This window comes from Eumetopias jubatus, unplaced genomic scaffold (assembly GCF_037043125.1).
Source record: "Eumetopias jubatus isolate StellerSeaLion01/CBP00866 unplaced genomic scaffold, mEumJub1_p1.0 scaffold_16, whole genome shotgun sequence".
Classification (NCBI taxonomy): Eukaryota; Metazoa; Chordata; class Mammalia; order Carnivora; family Otariidae; genus Eumetopias; species Eumetopias jubatus.
The window spans coordinates 8,121,634-8,144,786 of record NW_028274822.1 but is presented as its reverse complement, the minus strand read 5'-3'; the positions used below and the strand labels follow the sequence as shown (position 1 = coordinate 8,144,786).

At 38.7% G+C, this 23,153-nt stretch overlaps 1 protein-coding gene across 2 annotated transcripts in view; it reads left to right on the top strand.

The window, feature by feature from the left end:
• Window positions 1–23,153, top strand: part of DOK6 (docking protein 6) — a 360,407-nt gene that overhangs the window by 267,978 nt on the left and 69,276 nt on the right. For both annotated transcript variants that reach the window (XM_028102963.2, XM_088019411.1), the window contains one exon: window positions 11,528–11,666. In XM_028102963.2, coding sequence (XP_027958764.1) covers window positions 11,528–11,666 — 139 coding nt within the window. The remainder of the gene's footprint in view (window positions 1–11,527; window positions 11,667–23,153) is intronic.

The window sequence follows — 23,153 nt, the reverse complement described above, 5'->3', positions numbered from 1 at the left end:
AGTCCTCTGCACAGAACTTTCTAGATGCTCTGCCTCTGAACTGAGGCCTATGGGGAGTCACAAGTGTAGGGCCATTGGTTCAATCTAGATACCAGCTTATTAATGCCTGTCTTCTTCAAAATATCCACTCAGATAAAAGACATCAGGGTATGTAAGCCTCACCCAGGGCTTTCTCTTTCTGTTTTCTCTTTCCCACCATCACCCAGGTCTGGAAGGAACAGAGTCCTCTCTTAAGTCATGTCTCAGTTTCTCTCTAGCCAGGATATATAAGAAACCTCAGACTTAGTCATTTAGATATGACTTTTGAGAACTTATAAAAACCGGCTAGGGAGACTCAAATCTTACTCTAAATTTCAGAAGCAGAATATTGACTTCATGTTTCTTTTGCTGTAATAAAACTACTCAAAGCAAATAAAAACCCTTGGCAGATTAGGGAGAAAGTGCCCTTGAGTAATAAGGTGCCCTTGAGTGACAAGTCTTACTGAGTCTAGGCCTGTGTTGGGGGAATAGAAAGTGGCACCTCTTGGGCATGGTAGGCAGTGGTTTTCTTCTCTTTTCACCACACCCTGACTCAGAAAGCAACAGTCTGTGTAGATCTCAGCAGGAAGAACTGGAAGCGCTCCATCCTTAGTGAAGAAAAAATGAAAACAGAAATACATCCCTCTGGTAAAGTCTAGTGTTCTCCATTCTTTGCTCTCCCCACCACCCACATAATTTTTGTCACGTCAGAGACGTGGATCCCACTCACCACTCGCAAGCGCCCGGAGCTGGGATGTGGGATTTCCACTGCCACAGGGGAGCCTGGCAGAGTTCGAAGACAGAGATGTGCTGGCTGAATTAGTGAAGCGGGGAAGGCTCACCATCTGCAGTGAGCAAGCTGGAGCCCCAGGAGAGCTGGGGGTGTAAATTCTAGTCCAAGTGCAGGAGAAGACTAATGTCCCAGCTCAAAAATAGGCAGAAAGACTGAATTCTCTCTTACCCCCTTTTCTTCTGTTCAGGCTTCCCATGGATTGGAGGAGGCCCACCTGCAGTGGGGAGGACAATGTGCTTCACGTAGTTTACAGATCCAAATGTTAATCTCATCTATAAACACCCCCCCACACACACACTCCCAGAACGTTGCCTAACTCAATGTCCAGGCACCCTGTGGCCTAGTAAAGTTGGCACATAAAATGATCCAACACACCTGCCATGAAGAGTGGCTCTTGGCTCTATACAGGTTATTTCAGGGTGTGAGGCAGACAGTTTGAGTGAGAATTTCCAATAGCAGCCATGGAACTACTGAAGCTCAATAAATGATAAATTGCACTGATCTGAGATGGATGTAAATGAAGCTTGATATGACCTGCAGGTTCCTGCTGGAGGCCATGCCCTTTCTTCCATGAACACCTGGGCAGTAGCAGGAGGACTCCATGAACCTCCCCTGTCTTAACCCTTGCGTGGAAGTTACTAAGGAAAAGAAAAATTACCCAAGTTCAGACTGAAGAAACACAACATAGTAAATCATGTTTTAATGGTATTAACCACCTCTTGAAACACAGAGATTACTAAATGGAGTTTAAAGCAAACAACCCCCCCAAATGGAATTAAGTCACAGCTTAGCTAGAAACTTCTATATTTGAAAAAAGAGTTTATTAGTCATGTAGTCAAACCTTCTAGCTTTAAAAATAGCAATACTGAAAACCAAAATTGGGTCAGAATAGGATAAGTAATATTTTGTTCGTGTATGCAACTAACATTTCTTTACCTCTTTTTTGGAACGTTCAATCTCATTATCTCTTCTGTCATTTGCTTTGTTCCATGATTTGATGTATGTAGGAATCTAGAAACTATCTGAGGTAGATTGAAAGTGAAGGTAGATCGGTGGGGGGTGGGTAGGGATGGAAAACCTGCTCAAACAGTGAAAGGAATTATATTCCCAGAAGTCACCTCCCCTAAGAAATCCTGAATTGTTTCTGCTTTGTCTCTAGATTGTTAAGATTTTCGAGGCACTGTGATTTTCCTTCCTTTCATGTCTTGTATTAAAAATCTAGTTGGGGGGCGCCTGGGTGGCTCAGTCGTTGAGCGTCTGCCTTCGGCTCAGATCACGGTCCCAGGGTCCTGGGATCGAGCCCTGCATCGGGCTCCCTCCTCCCCGGGAAGCCTGCTTCTCCCTCTCCCACTCCCCCAGCTTGTGTTCCTTCTCTCACTGTGTCTCTCTGTGTCAAACAAATAAATTAAAAAAAAAATCTAGTTGGGAAGAAGGCATGTAAAATTAAAAATGCTGGGATGTTAGAAGTACCATAATACAGATCTATATCTGATTCATCACGGGAAACACCGAGATGGTTGGTCAACCCTGAACAAGGATACATCAGTATGAACCTTGATGAGCACCAGATTCTTACACTTAAGAAGGTCAGAGATACCAAGGGATAACATAAAAGGACTGACACTTTTATTTATGAATGGGAAATATTGGTTCCATTTCTTAGCTTCTACATTAAAGGTGATTCAAATGATCTGTTCATATTTTCAGTTCGATTTTTGTTTATTTTTTTTATTTGAGTCTAGTTGACACACAGGGTTACATTAGTTTCAGGTGTACAACTTCGTGATTCAACATCTCTATACATTATGCTATACTAACCACAAGTGAAGCCCCTCTGCAACCATAACACCATCACAATAGCATTGGCTATATTCCCAATTCAGGTTTTTAAAGGAATTCAATTTAAAGTTTAAATGGAGTTTAAAAATTAAGGTTTAAAATCTGTTAACCTGGAATGATGACATTTGACATTATTTTTTTTTAATCTAGGTAGTTGCATTTGAAATTCTTTAATTTTTAAAATTTAAGTAAATGGCACTAAATTTTCATTTCTGTTTCAAAACAAATGAAAAAGCTGTAACTTAAACATATGTTCCCATCTTTTGTATTACCCATCAGTATTTGCCCTCAATATATCGGAATGATTGTGTGATTTTACTAGGTGGCTTGTTTTGATAATGGCAATAAAAGACTAAAAGTTATACTGTATCAGTGATCTGTCAACTAAAAACCTGTAGAGAAAATTTTAACACAATATAACCAATTCACTAGCTTTTAATCTCCAAAATGTGTTATCATATTATGTATTTCATATAATCACCTACTCATTTGCTTAGTTTTTAAATGAAAAGGTAAATATATATGAGAGTAAATACAACTCAGGAGTTAATGTTTATTATTTACTTATTTCTTTTTTTTTTAAGATTTTATTCATCTGAGAGACAGAGAGACAGAGAACACAAACAGGGGGAGAGGCAGAGGCAGAGAGAGATGCAGACTCCCTGCTGAGTTGGGAGCCTGACCCCAGGACCTGGGATCATGACCTGAGCTGAAGGCAGAAGCTTAACCACCTGAGCCACCCAGAAGCCCCTATTTATTTCTTTTTTAATATGATTTTTAAAAATATTTTCCAGAAGCTAATTCAGTGCTTGACATGTGATTGGTTGATGTCCAAAAAAATGTCAATGAATGCATAAAAATAACCTAAAAAGAAAAGGCAAGATTGTAAGGTAAAAATGTAAATCAATGTAAAATCAAGAATAGTCTTGCATTTCTTTTCTATTTTGGCTATAGTTGAAACACTTTCCTCTCTAGTCACATGAGACACTGAAATTATCTTTAATTGAAAAATTGCCTTCATTATGTTTGGCGCAAAAAGAGAATAAAAACATAATCTGTAAACCCTGATTACAGGCTCTTTTGCTCTGAGGGAATATAATGATCTCATTTTTAGGTTCCCCTCAAAATGGTGAAGAGAAGCATAATTCTTCTATTCAGTGAGTAAATACTGGTAACTTGCATGTTAAACTGTAAAAATGTCCCAACCATATCCTGGCAGTCAAATTCACTTTAAAAGGGAAGTATAATTTCTAAATGACAGAATTTAAGTTTTCGCTTGACTTACTTTTGTTATTAGCGCTCTCCTAGACAAATCGGCTTGAGTCTCTGTTGGTAGCTGTTTCATATGATATATACCCAGCCTCCCCCAAGGAGTTTTAAAATAGAACAAGTACGTCAGCCAGAAACATAAGATGGATCAGTTCTCTGTTCTCTTTGTGGTGGTTTGGCCTATTCCATTCGGAAGTATACACTAACGCCGGGGGATTGTACTTTAAAAAAAAAAAATTCTCTTTTATATTTTATTTTGCTTTATTTTTCACTTTCAGGGACTACAAAATCAATACTTGTCAGGTCGCCATCATACTGATAATTTTCAAGTCATTTCAGTCCACAGGCGTATGGAGTGCATTAGGTGTTTTTTGTGATTGCTCTGGGGGTTAAGGATGTTAAACTCCTAATCCTCAAAGAGTATCCAGTATTTTTCCGATAAAGCTACCAGGAGATATATGTACAGGATGAATATAAAATTAGCTGTAAGCCTTTAAAAAAGTTTTTTTGCCCTAAACCCTCATAAACATCTAACGTAGCAATATAATAATGATAATGGTAGGAATTTGTGATTATGTGTTGAGGTAATTAAGTAGCAACCAAAGTGTTATGACTTACTTTACACCTTCACCTGGTGGATTTTTCTATTCTAAATTTTTGAGGCAGAAAGGAAGGTGAGTAGAAGAGTATCTTTTAAATATCTCTTTTTAAGAATTCACTAAAGCCGAAATTTTGGGGACACTCGATTGATTTTTGCATTGAGTTGAAAAACCAAAGGAGAAAATTCAAAAGTAAGAAGAAGTAAATAAAATAGAATAAAATTAAAACTTTGAAAATATTCAAAAAGATGGAGATGTTTTAATTAATGTGATTATGATTTGGTCATCACAAGTGGAAGACTTAGTGAATCTTCCAACAGATTTGTACACTTGAGATCATTTAGATCAACTCTTTCATTAAAAAAAACTAGTTTTATAAAGGATCAAAAACGTATTTCACAAAGCCAATTTTCAGCAGATCCTGGACTAAAATCAAAATCTCCTTGCAGGATCAGGTTTCTCAGCTTGTTTGAGGGAAAGCACCGTATCCCCTAAGGTCCCATCAGTGAAATCAACTAACAGTCACCATATGCATTAAATGTTTGGAGCCATACAATAATGCAGTCAAGAGGCAGAGGACAGCAAATGTTAACTATACCTTCCTCCTTACAAAGGACTTGACATGAATTTGGGAGTGCAGGGAGGATTTGATTACAATTCATCTATTTTATTGACTAATTGACTAATTTACCTTAACATGCATTTTACGGGCACATCGTTGAGAAATATTCTCGGGAGCTTGATTGGACAGAAGAGGAACAGCAGAGAGGGAGAGAGCACCTTCAAAATGTTTTATCCCGAGCCCTGTGCTGAGCTCTCTCTTTCTCTCCACTACAGAAATTTTCATAATTAAAGAATTATGCATGAGTTTCTGCTTCTCATCTTGAATGAACAAAATCGAGCTTAGTGATAATGAGCTTCCCTCTGGAATCACAGGTCTGGGTTCAGACCACAGCTCAGCCACTTAAATTTCAATGACCTTGGGCAGATTCCTTTGCCTCCTTAGGTCGGTGTTTTCTGTAAGAGGAAGCAGTGAGGGCCCTGCAGGTGTTTGAGGCTCGGTGAGGTAATGCACATGCTGTGTTCAACACCAAGCCTGGCCTAAATCCTTGCCCCCTGAGTCCTAGCTATTATTCTCACCATTGCTACAATTGTTGCTGTTATTTCAATTTACAGACCAGACTCTGCAAACCTGGTTGTCTTGAAAATCAGATCAGATGTCTGCTAAACTGGAAAGAGACTGTGTGTGCATGCGTGTGTGTGCGTGCGTGTGCGTGTGTGTGTGTGTTTCAGTTGGAAGGGAGGCCCCAAATGATGAGTACAGTATTTTATAAGTTTGACAGTAAAAGTGTATTTGCTAAGTTACAGAGACTGAGCTAGGCACATCTTCACAAAAGCCCTGTGAGAGTAGTCTGACCCTTACTTTAAAATTTAACATTAATTTAATTTGAATTAATTAAATCCAATTAATAAATTAATAGCACTTCTTTTTTTAATTTGACCATTTACATAAAGAAATATGAGTGAGGGGCGCCTGGCGGCTCAGTGGGTTAAGCATCCTACTCTTGGTCCCACTCAGATCATGATCTCAGGGTCCTGGGAACGCTCTGCTCAGCGTGGGCTCTTCTTGACTCAGTCTCTCTCTGTGCTCCTTCCCCCAGCGCGCTTTCTCTCTCTCTCCTCTCTCTCTCACTCAATAATAAATAAATAAATCTTAAAAAAAAAAAACAGTTACTTTCTTGTGCATTCGTCGAGTTTCATGCACAAGCAAGCAAAGACATACTTTTTTACAAAAGTGTTAGTACACTATACGTATTACTGTCACCCTTTTTTCTTCTTTTTTCCTTTTGTCATTTAGCATTGTGTTTTAGGTATCTATTTTGACGGTAGTAGTGATAATAGTACTACTATTTAATGAGTAATAATAAGATACACTGTTTTAAGATTACATATATTAATTCACTTAATGTTCAAACAACCCTCTGAAAAAAGTACTGACGTAATATACCTACTTTATAGATGAGCAGTCATCAGGTGTTGTGAATTCCAAATATTTTTTCTAGTTTTTATTTGCCTGCTAATATGTTATGATATCTTTTTTATTTTTAAAAAAATCTTTTTCAGGCAGATTCATTCATTTTTTCTTTTGTCACCTTTTGGCTTGGATCATAGCTTGAAACTCCTTCCTCCTTCCAAGTTCATATAGGAATTCTTCCCTGTTTTCTTCTACTACTTTTTCTTCACTTGCTTTCTCTGCAGTTTATATCACCGGAGGTAGAGACGTGGATCCAGTATTTTTTCTAATGACCAGTGTCCAGCACAGTTTATTGGAAAGTCAGCTTCCCTCACAGACTAGAGATGACACTTTCATCCCATATTTACCTCTCATATGAACTGGGTCTATTTCTAGACTTGCTATCTGATTGCTTTTGTCTGTCCATTTTGCTTTCACTTTCTTACGCCAGATCCAAGTCGGACTCACCAGAGCTCATAGAGAGAAACTTCAGCCTTTTTGTAGCTGCTAAAACAAAAGTAGAATGCCCGCATTGTTAAATGACAATAAAGATTAAACTGTTAATGGGATAAAAGTGTTAATCGGTTTTAACCGCCCTGCAGAAAGGCTGTGCTTTGAAGAATTTCATTACTTTCTATAATTAAACATTACATTTTAAATACTGAATAGATACACCACGGGTTTTCAGGACAGTTCTCCTGCCCTTCTCCATTGCTGAGCCTTTAAGATTTTTGTGTGCACGGAGGGTAAATATTTGGTCGTGAAATATATCAACAATACTGCAAAACTTACACTGAGAATGAAGCCTTACAGCCATGAACAACAACATTGCGAGAGGTGGACAGACTCGTCTGTAGTAAAATTGTATCTAAAGACCCACAGATACATATTTTAAAATATCTGTGTTCACTTTTTTAAAAGTAAAGTGTTTCTGGATGCCTGGGTGGCTCAGTTGGTTAAGCGACTGCCTTCGGCTCAGGTCATGATCCTGGAGTCCCGGGATCGAGTCCCACATCGGGCTCCCTGCTCAGCGGGGAGTCTGCTTCTCCCTCTGACCCTCTTCCCTCTTGTGCTCTCTGTCTCTCATTCTCTCTCTCTCAAATAAATAAATAAAATCTTTAAAAAATAAAAGTAAAGTGTTTCCATAACTTTTGATTTGGTGAATTTCTTTAGTTTGTCATTTGGAAAAAGACTGGAATTTTGAAGCCACCCCTTCATACAGACTTAAGTTTGAGACTTTAAAAGCAGGAAAAGGAGGGCAGTCATTAATAGCTTACACGGTACCTAGGGCATGTTCTCAAGGGAAGTTACCTCCAGGGGACCCTCTTTTAGAGCTGTTTTCCCCCTTTGAGGGGAACCGGGAGAACCCTGCATAGCGGAACACCTTATTTGGAGTTCTGTTTCCTGTGAACACAGACATTCATTCCCGTGAACTCTGGTTGGTCCTTATTAGAACACAGCAGAGATGAGACTGGGAGTACCGTTATTTCGAATGACTATGGATGTGAGTGGTGAGATGGAATAGAGAAGGAGAGAATAAATGGAATTTGAAAAAGAGCCACTGAGGGGCGCCCGGGGGGCTCAGTCTGTGAAGCGTCTGCCTTCGGCTCAGGTCATGACCTCAGGGTCCTGGGATTGAGCCCCACATCGGGCTCCCTGCTCAGCGGGGAGTCTGCCTCTCCGCCAGCTCATGCTTTCTCTCTCTCTCAAATAAATAAATAAAATCTGAATGAAAGAAAGAAAGAGAGAGAAAGGAAAGAAAAGAAAAGGAAAGGAGACAAGCCATTGAGGGAAAATACTAGGATTTTCTTAGACTCTTACTCTATTGAACCCTATTGACAACCTAACACATGCTGGATTTGGGCGGCCACACCTGCTGAATTAATCCCTTCCTGACCACTGTCACCTGGTTTCATGAAAAGACAAATGAAAACAATCTTGTGATCAAGTCTTGTTGCCCCCGTTTTATAGATAAGGGACTGAATTGGTAAAATAATGTGTTCAGGTCAGCCCCCCATTACCTCCTGTTGTTGGCCCCATGCTTCCCCCGGCTAGCACTTATTACAGTCAAGTGTGTCCTTCTCAGGACAGTGCTGATCTTCTCCACTCCTTATAGAGCCTCGGAGGCAATGAGCCGTGTACACCTTTCCATCCTTTTCATCCTCCGGCTCAGGACAGTGCCTGGCTTACAGGACCTACTTGATAAATGTGGGATAAATGAACGTCCCCAGCCATGATGTGATGGTTGAAATCTGTGCCCTTTGACTTTTGGATCCTATACTATTATAATGTCCCCTAGGTTACAATGTCAAAGGCAAAAAACAATCAAACAAACAAACAAAAAAAAAACACCCTGGAAATTAGTGTGTCGGTCCTACTTAGAATTTTTATGAGGCTCTAGTTTGTTCCTTAAAGCTGAAGGGACCTCAGAGATTATATTCTTTAACATTCCATTTTTGGTAAGAAAAAGTATTAAATTTGTGAAAACACCCAGTTATTAGAAAGAGAGCTAACAGTTGTAATTGTCTATAAATTTCAATCAAATTCAGTTGTGAGCCAAGACAAACGTACAGTGTCCCCATTTTCACCTTTTCTCTAAATAAATGCAATTGAGGAACGTGCATATTAGTGGCAAGAGGGTTAGGATACTGAAATGTAGGTAGCACCTCTGTCTCAGCTCTTCCCAAGTTAAGGAAAGGATTCTTTTAGGTTTTTTGCCCTTGTTGTCACGGTGTTTCCTTTCTGACCTTTGGTCTCCTATGTCACCGTCTGAAGCTACACAAGCACAGCTTCTGATCGGTCTTCATTTGGGTCCCGAGTGTCATCTCCGGCTCCCCTTAATAAAATGGTGACGTGTAGAAAGATTCTGTAGGCTGGTGCTTCTCAAACTATAATGTGAAGAGGAGTCACCTGGGATCTGGTAAATGCAGGTTCTGATCCGGTAAACTGGACAGGCTCCCAGTGAGGCCGGTGCCGCTGGTCTGTGGACCACACATGGAGTAGCAAGTCAGAATGGCTTCATCTCTCCCCACATCTTCTCTAGTACCGGCTTGTCCCCAGAAAACTATTCAGACATATGGGAAGAGGTAAATCTCTTGTATCTGCTTCTTACGCGCCCCAAGAGAACATGTTTTAAACAATACGCAGAGAAACCTAAGCTGTTTATTCCAATGCTGCAGACAAAAGTCATTAAGTCTGAACTAATTTTACTGAAGAAGTGTGAGCAGCTTGGCTGCAGGTACCTGCATTGAAGAAAGACCACCTTTTGCAGAAAATGGCTTCCCTTTTTAAAGCCAGCATGTTTTAACTCCTTGTTTGCTGATCAAAGGCTGGAGTTGACAGGAGTCTGTGTTTCAGAAGCCGGAGGAAACCTCCTGTAAGCTTTCAAACCTTCTCTGGGCAGCTAAGTCCCAGGAAGTGGGCAAGTGTTAGCCCTCTGCCTCTCCGTGACTGAGTAAGAAATGGCAGTCGGTGTCTTCATTATCTCATTTCCGAGGGCTCACAAGCAGTGCTTTTCAGATGACAACGAACAGAACTCACGTCAGAACAGGCTGGCTCACCACGTGTCAGTCCTTGCCCTGCTCTGGCTGTTGGACTTCGTTGCTCCTCAGAATCAACAAAGAAACTCATTTGTTTCACTTTGTGAAAACACTTCATTTTCCCCCCAGACTTTCCATTTCACGCTGTGTGAATTTTATTAAGATCTTTTTCACAGAAGCTAAGTGCTGGCTCTATGGGGCCCTACGGGATGGCATTCGCAGCCTCTGTAATGTCTGAAGCCTCTTGAGACATTTCTTTTCTACTGAAAACTCCTTGGAGAGTCACAGAGAAGAATCCAAAATCCTCTTGGTGCTGGAAGACATAGTTTGGCCTCATGAACATCTCATGAAAATTTTCTGTTAGCATCATATTGATAGTGAGCAGGTCTTTCTGAGGGCCTCCAGTTATTTTTAAAGGCTGGCTTGACGTGTTAATTAGAAATATTTTTCATCTTGGAATTAGTCTTTGTTAATATAATTTACCTATAATCCTATTGCCTTAACAAGGTGTCAGTGGATTTATTCCAATAAAGTTGTTTTAAAAAGGTAATTATAATTAAATAATAGAAAAAGAATTTTTATCCTGATTTTTTCCTCTTGAATGTACATAATAAGAACTTTTAATGTTATTATATGCTCTCAGAAATGACTTAGTAATCACTGTGTAATAGTCCATCAGATAAAAGTACTAAAATTAAGTCACTCATTTCTCTACAGTGGATATTTAGATTGGTCTTTCAACTATCATAAAGATCTTATGAGATGAGACTATTATTTTTCTTATATTAGAGATATGAAAAGGAGGTATAGGCAAGTTATTTAACTTGTCCAAGGTCACACTGCCGGTAAGTGGCAAAGCGAAAATTCAAACCAAATATCCTCACACCGAAATAGGGTCTTCTTTATGCCAGATCATTTCCTAAGATGCACAAGATTTGCTTAAGGATCTCTCGGTGTAAGCCTCAGCCTATGTATGCAAATCCGTAAACTAAAAAATGTGTGGTCTTCTTGATTCCTACTAGAGTGAGTATAAAATTTCAGATTTTCCTTAAGTTCTTTACCTTTCAGGAGCTCTCAAATCATAGGAAATAGTGGTATGATAACACAAATGTGAAATTCCTTAAAGAAAACAACTATTTGCTTATATTAGGAAGACAAACGGGAGTGCTGCACAGCAGTGGCTGAACCCACTTGTATCTGTTTCTATACACAGTTTTGAATGATTCATCTTCAAAATTGCAAACAGTCATAGGTTTTTGCCCTTCGTTCCGTCTCACGTACCACGTAAAGATATGCTTGTTGGTTGGTTGGCTTGGTCAAGGCTGAATCTGCTTCCCTAACTCCCATGGAAGTCAAGGAGGAGGGTGACAGAGGGCACGGGCATCTTTTACATGGAGAACTGTTACGCACTTGAACACATGAAGACCCATCTCTTTCCCTATCTCTATTCTCACAGAATGTGTGACACAGGAGAAGGACTATTCACTTTTCAAACAAGGGAAGGAGAAATGATCTATCAGAAGGTCCATTCTGCGACACTGGCCATAGCTGAGCAACATGAAAGATTAATGCTAGAAATGGAGCAGAAGGCCCGGGTAAGGCTCCTTCCTCGGTAACCTAACAGCTTGGAAATGAATGTCGCTGAGGTCTGATGCACATCATGTACCTGTGGGCCCATTCACGTCAGCACCCCGGTGTCCATCCTCACCCCCCAGCCCTGAGAGCTCGCCCCAGTTACCAAATCCCATGTCTCTAAGGCCCTATTCAGCATATGCCCAAAGAAGTTCTTTGTGGCCACAGGTAGAGAGCTGTGCACTCCCTGTATCTCCATGTATCTCCCCATGACCTGTTGGCACAGTTACCCAAAGAGGGGTGGGAGCATAGAGAATGAAATACAAAGCTATGCTCTCTGCATATCACCACATACAGTTGGACCATCAGAGATTCAACTGTGGGCCCAAAATAACCAGGGAAATTAAGTTACTGCCAGAAAGAATTCTGCTTTCTTTTTGTCTTTATATTTGTCCTAGATTCTCTGAAACTTCTCTTTCTGTATGTGCTGCAGAGCCAATAATAAAATATTTGCAGAAGGAGCTTATACTGTTTACCAACAGTATAAGGAACTATACTACAGCTTTGTGGTCAAGCTAAGAAATCATTTAGTAAAGAATCTGAAATAGTAACTTTTACAAGTAGCTGAGAAAAAATTATAAGTTCAACTACTAACTTCTTGGAAAAGCAAATAATGGAGTGATTGTTAGCCATAATCTGAAGAGGTGACTATTCTTCAAGATTTATAGAGAGGCATTAGATTTCATTAATGAAGGGACAGGTGCAGTTTTGAAAAATAGGTGGGTCGCTCACTGGAATGACACTCATAATTCTGTTCCAGTTTAAAGACGACAGAGTTCTATATGTAGTATTATATTTGTTTGATTTTTTAAAATTATCCATTATGTAATATTTTTTAAGTTATCCATTCTATAATATTTTGACATATACAAAATTATCTTTTAGGTATAAGAAAACAAAAAATAATTTAACAAATGATCTTATGTTATTCTTAATGCATTTCTAATTTTGTCAATAGTATATACACATTTTTATCTATCTAGGAGAAGCTTTAAAGAGCTTTCCTAATACCTCAGCATAACAAGTGAAAACCAGGCCTTATGCAGGACATTTGGTCTTTCATAGGGATGAATGAGTGGTTTGAACATTAGTAGGATTAATATGATCGTGTGATTAATTATAGTAGCATTAATAAGACATTGGTATAACTTAGTCTCCTGGAAAGATTTGGGTTAAATGTAAACCATTTTAACAGTTATCTAACTGATATGACATTTACCCAAGGGCTTAAATCAGTGAGAAAATAGAACTACCAAATTTCAAATTATTTCAGAATCTACTGGTGTTTGCAACTAACGTTAACAGTGTGATGTCACTTGGTATTAGTTAACAGCTAACAATTAACTACACTTATCAGTTGTAGCTTTACTTATAATTGTTCTGAACAGGCAAGATGCTCATGAGTACCGTCATTTAATTGTATTGCCATGAAGGAAATGCCAAGAGCTCTTTTACAAAAGCGTACTGTCTGCTGTAAAGGAGAGCCCTTGGTATGTGTCCTGCGTTCACATCCCAGTTCTGCCCCTCCTTGGCTGGCTGTATCACTTTGGGCATCTTGGGATATTAACTTCTAAATGTTTCCATTTTCTTTTTTTGTAAAATGAGGATATAGTAGTCCTACTTCTTTGGTGTTATGAGGTAGTTGTGCATGAAAATCTGTAAAGTACTGAGAACAGGCCTGGCACATGGCAAGTAACATGAAAAGGTTCATTATTACGATAGTGATCCATCTGTAGGAGTGATTTTGAATAATTATAAGACTTGAAATGTTTGTGAAGACTCTAAATTGTTATTCCCAACTGTCGCTAAATAATCCCTTTCAAGTATGTCTAACAATCTTGTGCCAAAAAATTTGCAAAACAAAATTTAATTATCATTTGCTCTTGGTGCTGTCGTGTGTGATAAACATGATAATGTCCTGTGTGGCTGAGAAGCATGTCCCCAGAGCCAAGCCAAGCAAATGCTGTTAGGGGTTAGAGACCAGCAGTCCACTGACTAAGATCTTAGGCAGGTGACAGCTGGGTGGGGGGAGGGTGCACCATGGACCTGGGCACTCGGAGATGGAAAAGTGGGGCAGGTGTTTAAATAGCAGTCTCACCAAAGAAACCAAATGTTTCTAAGAATCACAAAATCAGAGACTCCAGCAGTTTGGTGCATATGTGCAGATGGAGCATTTGGTTTAATTTCGAACACAATTGCACAGCTACTCTTTTCTCTGAAGGTTAAGACTAATAAGATTACTTCATATCTAGTGCTTTCTTCAGAATAAGCCAAGCTAATGTTTTCAGAGGCCATGCTACCACAACCTGACAACTGCCCAAATTCCTCAAATTCTGGGACCATAAGTAAACATTTCCAGGGCTCCCAGATGTAATTTTTACTTTTTCTTTTAAGAGACTGCCTCTACATGCACAAATCTCTTTGGAAGAAGAAGTACCAACAACTATGAAATAGTATTAAACACTCTCTAACTCTTCATTTGCTTATTTAAATAAAATGAACGCATGTGTTACAAACTAGGCAAACGTACAACTTGGGAGCTGGAAAGATACCCCCAAATGTCAGATATAAAAATGATGCATCTTATTTATTATGTATCTCCTACAAAATAAGAAGAATGACACTGCTCGTTGGCTTTCCAGTTTTAAAAATGGGCCATGTGAGGGGCGCCTGGGTGGCTCAGTCATTAGGCATCTGCCTTCAGCTCAGGTCATGATCTCAGGGTCCTGGGATCAAGTCCCCCGTCAGGCTCCCTGCTAGGCAGGGTGCCTGCTTCTCCCTCTCCCATTCCCCCTGCTTCTCTTCCCTCTCTCGCTGTCTCTCTCTTTCTCTCTCTGTCAAATAAATAAATTAAAAATCTTTAAAAACAAAAGTAAATAAATAAATAAAAATAAAAATGGGCCATGTGAGATTGCTAATGAGCACATAGAAAATGTTTACATATTTTTATAACATTTACATTTATTACATTACAAGATCAAATTAGGAACGAGCTATATAAGCAATAAATTCCCCTAACATTGATGTTCAAGCTTCTGACACACTTACTCTCATCCTTTTAAAGAAAGATGATTTGATTTAACAGTGTTACTGTCTTATAGATAAACAAATTTAAATGAAAAATAATATCTCAACAACCATTTCTTAACTGTAACAGAGAATTCAGTATAATCTTTTGACATCACATGTGTGGTTAAAACCTCTGTTTGCCCTTGTTTATTACCTTCCTTCTTGGGGGGAAGAGGGGAGACACAAGAATAAACATATTTTGATATATTTCCATGATCGAAGTTAGGCAATGTTTCTGTTCTTGTTTGAGAAATCTGATCTCTTGGGGCGCCTGGGTTGTTCAGTCAGTTAAGCATCTACCTTGTGCTCAGGTCATGATCCCAGGGTCATGGGACAGAGCCCTGCATCAAGCTCCCTGCTTCAGCAGAGAGCCCGCTTCTCCCTCTCCTTCTATCTGTTGCTCTGCCTACTTGTGTTTTCTATCTCTCTGTCAAATAAATAAATAAAATATTTAAAAAAAAAGAATCTGATATTTAGAAAAAGTCCCAGCCTTGTGAATAAAACAGTGCATTTGCACTAAAGATAACAAGGATAACAAGAATCATTAAATCAGTGAGGTTATTTAAAAATATTTTTATTTCCTTCACTGAGAAAGATAACAAAAGAATTAATTACTATTAACCGACTCAGGAAGTTTTTCAGTAGAGCTTAGCCGCGGATTAACCATTCACAGGTTTGTAAACGGTTTACTCTGCTCAGTAAGCTGTCTGGTGATATACAGAACACAAGAGAAGAGCAAGAAATTCTTTCTCTCACGTGACCCAGAAGTTTGTGGGATCAAGTAATTTATACTGCCTGAGTAAGATGATCTCACTCCTTTTACTCCTTGAAATATCAAACATTTTCCATGCCTTCATCAGATTGGTAAGATGATGCCATCACAAGATTTTGGTCAGAGTTACCAGAAACACCCCAGGGGCTCATTCTGTGGTCATGACAATGGACCCTGACCGATTCCTTAAATCACCAGCTTACTGGAAGGTCCTTACTTAACCCTCCATAAGGAATCAGTTCTGCACTACAAGAAGACATGCTTCCCATTTTGCTTTCAGATGCAGAGCTTCAGCTTCTCACTCTCCTGTCCAAGTGGGACTCAGAAAATGGTCATAAAAGGGGCTAACAATCCTCCATATTTTCTTTACCTGTTAACACCAAAGCATCTTATGTCAGAGGACAGTTTTGGTTTTGGGGGTGCATGGGAGATTGAAGTAGTAGTAAATTTTGAACTAGAACTCTTTCTGAGAGATTCACTAAGATTCAAATCGTTGAAGAAATGATTAAAGCTAGATGTGTAAGCAAATGGCACCTCCAGAATTTGTTCCCTTTTCACGGAGATCATTCTTGTTCTTAGAACCATCAGACTCCTTTGAATGCTGTTACTAAAAGCATTTATAGGTCCTCCGCCGCCCATGTGCTGCATTATCAAGAAAATTTTTCTTGTCTTTGTGATCGAAGCTATTCATCAGAAACCACATCACAAATGTGCCCTTATGATTCTGCCTGGTGAGGCTGAAATCATCAGAGATGACAAGGGCCTCAAATGCCCTGAAATAATTTAATTTTCATGGATCTGTTACACACACACACACACACACACACACACAATATGAAAAGAAGTTCCCTTTTAAATTTGGTTTTTGTGTTTGTAAGCTTTACATGTGTTATAAAATGCCCATAGGTAAGGAGCAACTGAGAAGACATGAATAATTTTTTTAAAAAAAATGAATTTTCCTAATATGTTATCAATAATAAGTAAATAAAAGCAGAGGGGCCTTGTCATTATTAACTTCGGACCTTGTAACATTGCAAGTAATTTAAAAGCCTATTTGCAGAAGGACAGCCTCCCATAGTAAGAATTACAGTGTATCCTTTTAAAAACAGGATTTGGAATGCTCCTATTTCCAGTAATTTTTGCCACCTGGTCACCAGAAGAACTCTGTGTAGTTTAAGGACAAATAGCATCAGTGTTATTACAATACCAGCAAGATAGCAAGACCGCTTTAATGCCCCGAACACCAACAGCAGGGCTGGCCGCATGCACTGCTGTCCAAAGCTATCAATCCTATGGTCGTCCTAAGCTCTGGTGGACAGAAAAAAAAAAAAAAAAAAAAAAAGGAAAATAGATTCTCATGTAAAACTGCTTGCTTAGAAAACAAAGAGTGTTTTCCTTCTCTATTGTCATTTTACATGCTCTTGTTAGTAGAAATATACATAATAAAAGCAAGTTAAACTCACACACTTAACAAACTAAAAAACCTCACTGTTCCAAGAACAATAAACCTTTTGAACAAAAACCATTTGAAAACAAATTCTTTTATTTCCTTTTATAATGTAAGATGAAAAGATATTTCTGAAGAAACAGCATTGTCTTACATTACCCCTATGAACAAGCTCAAGGGGTGGTTTTGGTATCTTTGATGGAAATTTTGTGATGGTGTCATCTTATCAATGATGAAAACATCTCAGGGAAAGGCAAAGGGAGAGGAGCACAAGAGAAGAGAGAAAGAATGAAGCCTGCTTCTTTGAAAACTAATTCAAATAGCCATGAGAAATTAAGGGAATTTGCCCTCCTAGAGTTATGGTGTATCACAGAACTTACCCAAGTAAGCCCCTGAAATGATTTTTTTTTTTTGTCTAAATAGTTGCATGAGTAGGGAAACACTATTACATTCCATCAATTCCAGGATGCACATTTTTTTCACATTTTAACATCCCTCAAGTCAAATATGAGTTACAATTTAATCGATAGCTCTATTCTTTCAGAATGCTGCATAAAATAGTGTTTTGTCTTTCAGTTGATGACATCTTAGAGTGTGCAAAATACTGTAATACTTGTTTTAGGAAGTACTGTGAAGACACTCAGTTGTTATTCCCAAGGGTAGCCAAATAATATCTTTCAAATCAAGTGCATATATCTTTCGAGACCACGAGTACCATGGGCTCATTTATAATTTGGTGAAGAAATGAGAAGGCCTTCCAGAATGGACTCTCTATCCCAGGCAGTTTGGCCCTCCTTCTAGTGAAAGTGTTCTTCATACCCACATTTTACAGGAATTTCTATCTGCTACAAAAATTAATAACTAGTTTTCCTACACTGATAATGTAAAAAATTCGAAGCAAAATAGTCTGATGAGTAGTACACAGAAAAATTTTAACATTTTTTGCAATTTCTTTTCTAGGTATATTCAGAGAATTTTAAGAAATTCTAGGAAAAGTTTAAATGTGTGATTTGTGATTGCAAGTGGTGTGTCACATCTAATATATAAGAATATCTGCTAATAAATTCATTCTTCAAAGTTCTAGTCATGATTCTGTTGCTCAATTTTATCAATTATTAATCACAAGACAAGAGCCTTCATTACTACGGACAATGGTCAGCTCCCTGCTGGGAAATGCCATTTGCATATTTGTGAAATTTTCTTTTACTGGTTGATAGACACTGATTGTAATGAACCAACACAAGCCCAATTAGAACAAATGATTGTAGTTGATAACTAAAGTGGACCTGTGATCCTAATTAATCCATTTACTTACTGTTGTTCCAGTGTCAGAACACTAAAGAAAATGTAGTCTCTAAACACACAGACACAAAGAAAAATATTCATTTCTGCGTAAATGCACAAATGAGATGGAAATGGGGAGAGGTCAGTGTGTAATTTTTCTAGCAAGTGGTGCTGTAACACAATATAATAGCACAAATTTTATTTATATCATGTTCTTTTTGCTTAAAATTTGTCATAGATGCTCTAGATGTCACCTCAGAAAATGCATTTCATATATATTTTTTACATTTAATCAACTCGATTAGAGTTGATAATGTGTAAGGAAAATGACTGCCTGACATAAAAGAGTACAATTTTCATATTAAAAAATACAATTTTGTTCTTTTATTTCCATTGCTAGAATCAAAGAATAATGAGGAAACTCTATACAAATGATTTTCTCTCTTATCTTTTTAACTATGAGAGTCTTATTTATCCATGGGCATACAATCTGCTCACGGCAATTACGAGAATGATTTCCTTAAACCAAAACAATAGATTTCAAAGGTCAATCAAGATAATTCAGCATACAAACATATAATTATGGCATATACACAGACATCCCAAAGAATCAGACCGTGTTCTCTTTGGGACAGTACTGTAAAATAGAAGGAAAAAATGTAGACCAGTAGTGGGCAAACCAAAATCTACAAAATTGATGTAAGAATCACATGGGGAGTTAATTAAGCTTACTTTCAAAAGTATGAGCATAGTTGTCAATTTCTGGGGTGTAGTCAATGAATGCACATGTAGTAGTTGAAGCTGGGCAGCACAGTGGCTAACTAACCAGGTAGACTCTAGAGAAAGAAAGAGCTGTGTGACCTTGTGCAAGGCACTTACCTTTGCTGTGTCTTAGTTACCTTTTCTTCAAAGACGGAGGGAAGGAGCAATAATAATATCTACTCAGGGTGTTAGAATGCCAACTAGTCTTGAGTAAAAGCCCAGGTATTAGCTAAGTCATAAAATGGTTGGAAAGAAAAAAATTATGCTTTATTTTCTAAGTGGGTAAAATTTTATAACCACTGTTAAAAGTTCATCCCAGCTTTCATTATGTGCAGACATTGGAAATTAATTATATAAACTTTAATACAGCCTCTAGATATTTCCACATTTCAAAATCAAAAGATAGTGAAACATTTTATTTACAACAGCTATGAAATTTAATGTTCCAATATGTATTCATCCTGTTTCCTATATTCAGAGAGTAGCTCTGTAAATGCATCCACTTACAAATAATAGATTAATAGATGAGTAAAGAATATACATATACACACTACATCAAAAACTAATAATGTATTGTATGGTGACTAACATAACATAATAAAATAAAAAAATAAAAACATTACTGATGACAAATAAGAATGGTGTTCAAAGTATTTATGCATATGTTTATAATAATTTCTGCTGTTATTCTAAAGCTCAACTTTTTTACGCTCCGTGAAAGTATTGTGGTCAATACACAGTTTAAACGTATAATGATAACTTCCATTTCGGTTCAAGTTTAAAGAGAATAATACTCTGCAAAGTCCAATTCTAAATGACATCTAGCAACTTCCATTAAGTGACTCTATAAACAATGTAGTGTTCGTTAGTCTTGTACCAACTCACCAAGGTATCTTCTAATTCCTTTTCATTTATCTTGAATAAAATGGAAGATTAAGTGTGAGTTGTCCCCTATTGAAAATTAAGTCAAGTCTGTGAAAAACCAATTGCCTGTAAACCTTCAAACTTCAGAGGACTGTTTGAATAAATCCAAACAGTGCCAAGCTTGGATGCCTAAAGGTCTCTGGGGTTTCTATTTCTATACAGTTTTCAAGTTTCATGAGCTCTTTCCCAGGAACAAATAAACTAAAAGTTCTCAACTCGGGACTGTACTTGTATTCACCATTTCCTTATTAGGCAGCATGACTTTTGTGTTTTACCTCCACCATACATCCCACATGTCACCTCGGCGTGTCCCCTGACCACTTGGATACTTCAGTGCTGCTTCTCCACGGTGGATTTCCTTACCCAGTCTGTCTTGTCTCGGACATACCAGTGAACATGTTGACATATCCACTCACATCTCTTAGCTCTTCATCATACCGGGAAGGCTGAGACTGGCCTTTCCTGGCTTATGTTATGTGTGTGGGCAAACACACACACACACACACACACACACACCCCACACCCTGCCACCGGCATTGCTCACCATCTCCCATCTGTGTCCCCCCTCTCCAACCTGCCCCTACTGACCATCTATTCCTCATATTCATATTTCTTGGGTTTTGTACTTCTATTAAGCTCTTAGACTTGGATCTAAGACGGTGACTGCCTTCATTGCCATTTCTTCCATAGTTCAGTTTGGACACATTCCCACGTCTTGACCGCATGTACCCACAAACGCCCCTGTGTCAGCCGCCTCTCCCAGACAAGAGTAAGCCAACAGTTTCTACCGAGCGCTTCAAGTGGGACAAACGTTGTGCTCTTCACTCTAAAAGTATCATCTTATGAAATATTTATAACAACACTTGAGGTGGATTATATTAAGTCCAATTTAGAGATAAGGAAAAATTGAGTCTTAAAAAAAAATGTGTGTTACCTGAGGTCAATTGACAAGGCAGCGATAGAGTTGGGGCTTGCTAACAGGTGTGCGGACAGCCAAGCCGGCATGCGTGCGTGTGTGTGTGACAATTCCGGGACTGGGCCGCACCCGCTGTGGCCTTCTGCTCTCAACAGAGGGGACAGTCATGTGCATTCCTGCCTTGGTCCAGTGGAATTGACCCAGTTGGTACAAATCCCCTCATATCTGCTGCCTGAATAAGGGTCCAGTAGTTGATTTTACAGTGAACTGTGGTGAAGAGGAAATGACATTGCAGGGACCAGGGGCAGGCTGCCCCCAAATGTGCCACATTGGCATATTGATTATTTTGAATTAAAGCTACTTAAAAAACAGCATTGCAAGAAGGACACTCAGACCCTCCTATGTCCCCCTGAAAGCAGGAAAGAAACCTCCCATGTGAAAGGCACCCTCCCTGTTCCAGGAGACAGGGAAACATTCTTACCACAGGAGACAGGGAAGCATTCTTACCACCAGAGATGGGGAATTCAGAGCTGAGAAGCCTGTGTCAGCCCCTCTTGTTACTTTTTACTAATTTACTACCATAGTCCAAATTCTGTTTAGAGTTCCTTATTAATGGAAGCCCCCAAAGTTAAGTTTTCTTTGTCCTGTCAGTTCCTCACAGATTTATTGTCTCTTTGTCTAAAAGTATAAAAACTTCCTGCTTTGATCATTTCCTTGGGTCTCAATTTCGTTATTGGGCTTCCATGCACACATAAAAAAACTTTGAGGTTTTTTTCTCTGTGAAACTGTATCAAGTAAATTTAATTTTTAGTCCAGCTAGAAGACCTTGAAAGGTAGGGGAAGAATTTTTCTTTCTCTTCAACATCATCGTCTTTGATGCCTCAGAGACATCACTCACTTCTTGTGTCACCATGAACAAATTATATTATCCCTCTGAGTCTCATTTTCCTTGTCTGCAAAGTTCAGATGGCATAATTACTGACAATTTGTATGGATATCAAATGGAACAACATATGAAACCAATTTGCACATTGTCAGGCACGTAGGGAATGACTCATAAATGTATTTATAAATGCTGACTTTTTCCTCTCCCAGTTGTTGAGATCTGTGTCTTTAGTGCAATATGACTTTAAATTTTCTAGTCAATAAATGGAGAGATACAGAGCAAAAGTAAAATTAATAGGTTAGCAGGTTTTTTTGTTAATATACAGATGAATTTATGTAGGGGAACACAAATTAGCATTAATGTTTATCACAGAGGGAGGCAGAGTCTCAAAAACAGCAAAGGAAAATTGCAAAAGGCAATAAGGTAACCTGGATAATTATTTTGGCAAAAGCAGGAAAAAGTGTTGGTGGCCAGTACCTTGACAAAAATTACACAGGACAAATAATTACAGGACCTCCCTGCGTTTTCTTGGCAGGGTAGGTGCTTTCAAAGTACAGAGCTGTATTTTTGCATATTGTAACATGTTGGAAAGGAAACTCATTTTTCCCAAGAAGATCAACATCAAAGTCCAAAGGGCAGTGGACTCAGAAATCAAGAGAACTGTTTTCTATTAGCGGTTCTATAGTTGGGAATTTACCTTCAGCAAATTCCTGAATTTTGGGGATTGTGATGTTCCATCTGTAAAATGAGAACTGCTGGTCTCTCTAAGAAAGGTACAAACCTCGAATTACATGGCTCACAGACACGGTAAGCTTGGGCTTCCTCCAACCATGGCGACCTCCAAGTAGTTAGACTTCCACAGTAACTCAGGACAGGTGGAGGGAAGGAGAATCTGCCTTAGAGGTCATCGAAGGCAGAGCCAAAACAGACAGTGTCATGTCTAACTTCCATTATTCATCAGAGCAGTGATCAGTCAGCCCCGATTGAAGAGGAGGGAGCCCAGGCACCCTGTGTTTGAATGCAGCCATCTTCAATCCTCCACAAAAGTAACGCATATTTAGTGTTCCCAATGACACGACTCCATTGAAAGACATGGAGCAGAATGGCTTGGTGGTCTGTGAGCAGACCTGATGCCTGGTTTTGAACAATGACTGAGGAATGGATTCTCTGATGTGTAGAGGAAGATTTAAACATCCGAGGTATGGTGGACAAGAGTTGTACCTTAGACAGAGATTGGGAGAATATGGACATTTGCGTTTTCAAATATAGACATTTCACTTTTCTGAATTAAATATTGAAGCAGAATAAAAAGGAACTAAAGAGACAAGGGAAGAAATAGAAGGTTAACGGTCTCCTGTAATCTGAAAACGAAGAAATAGAGACACGAGGC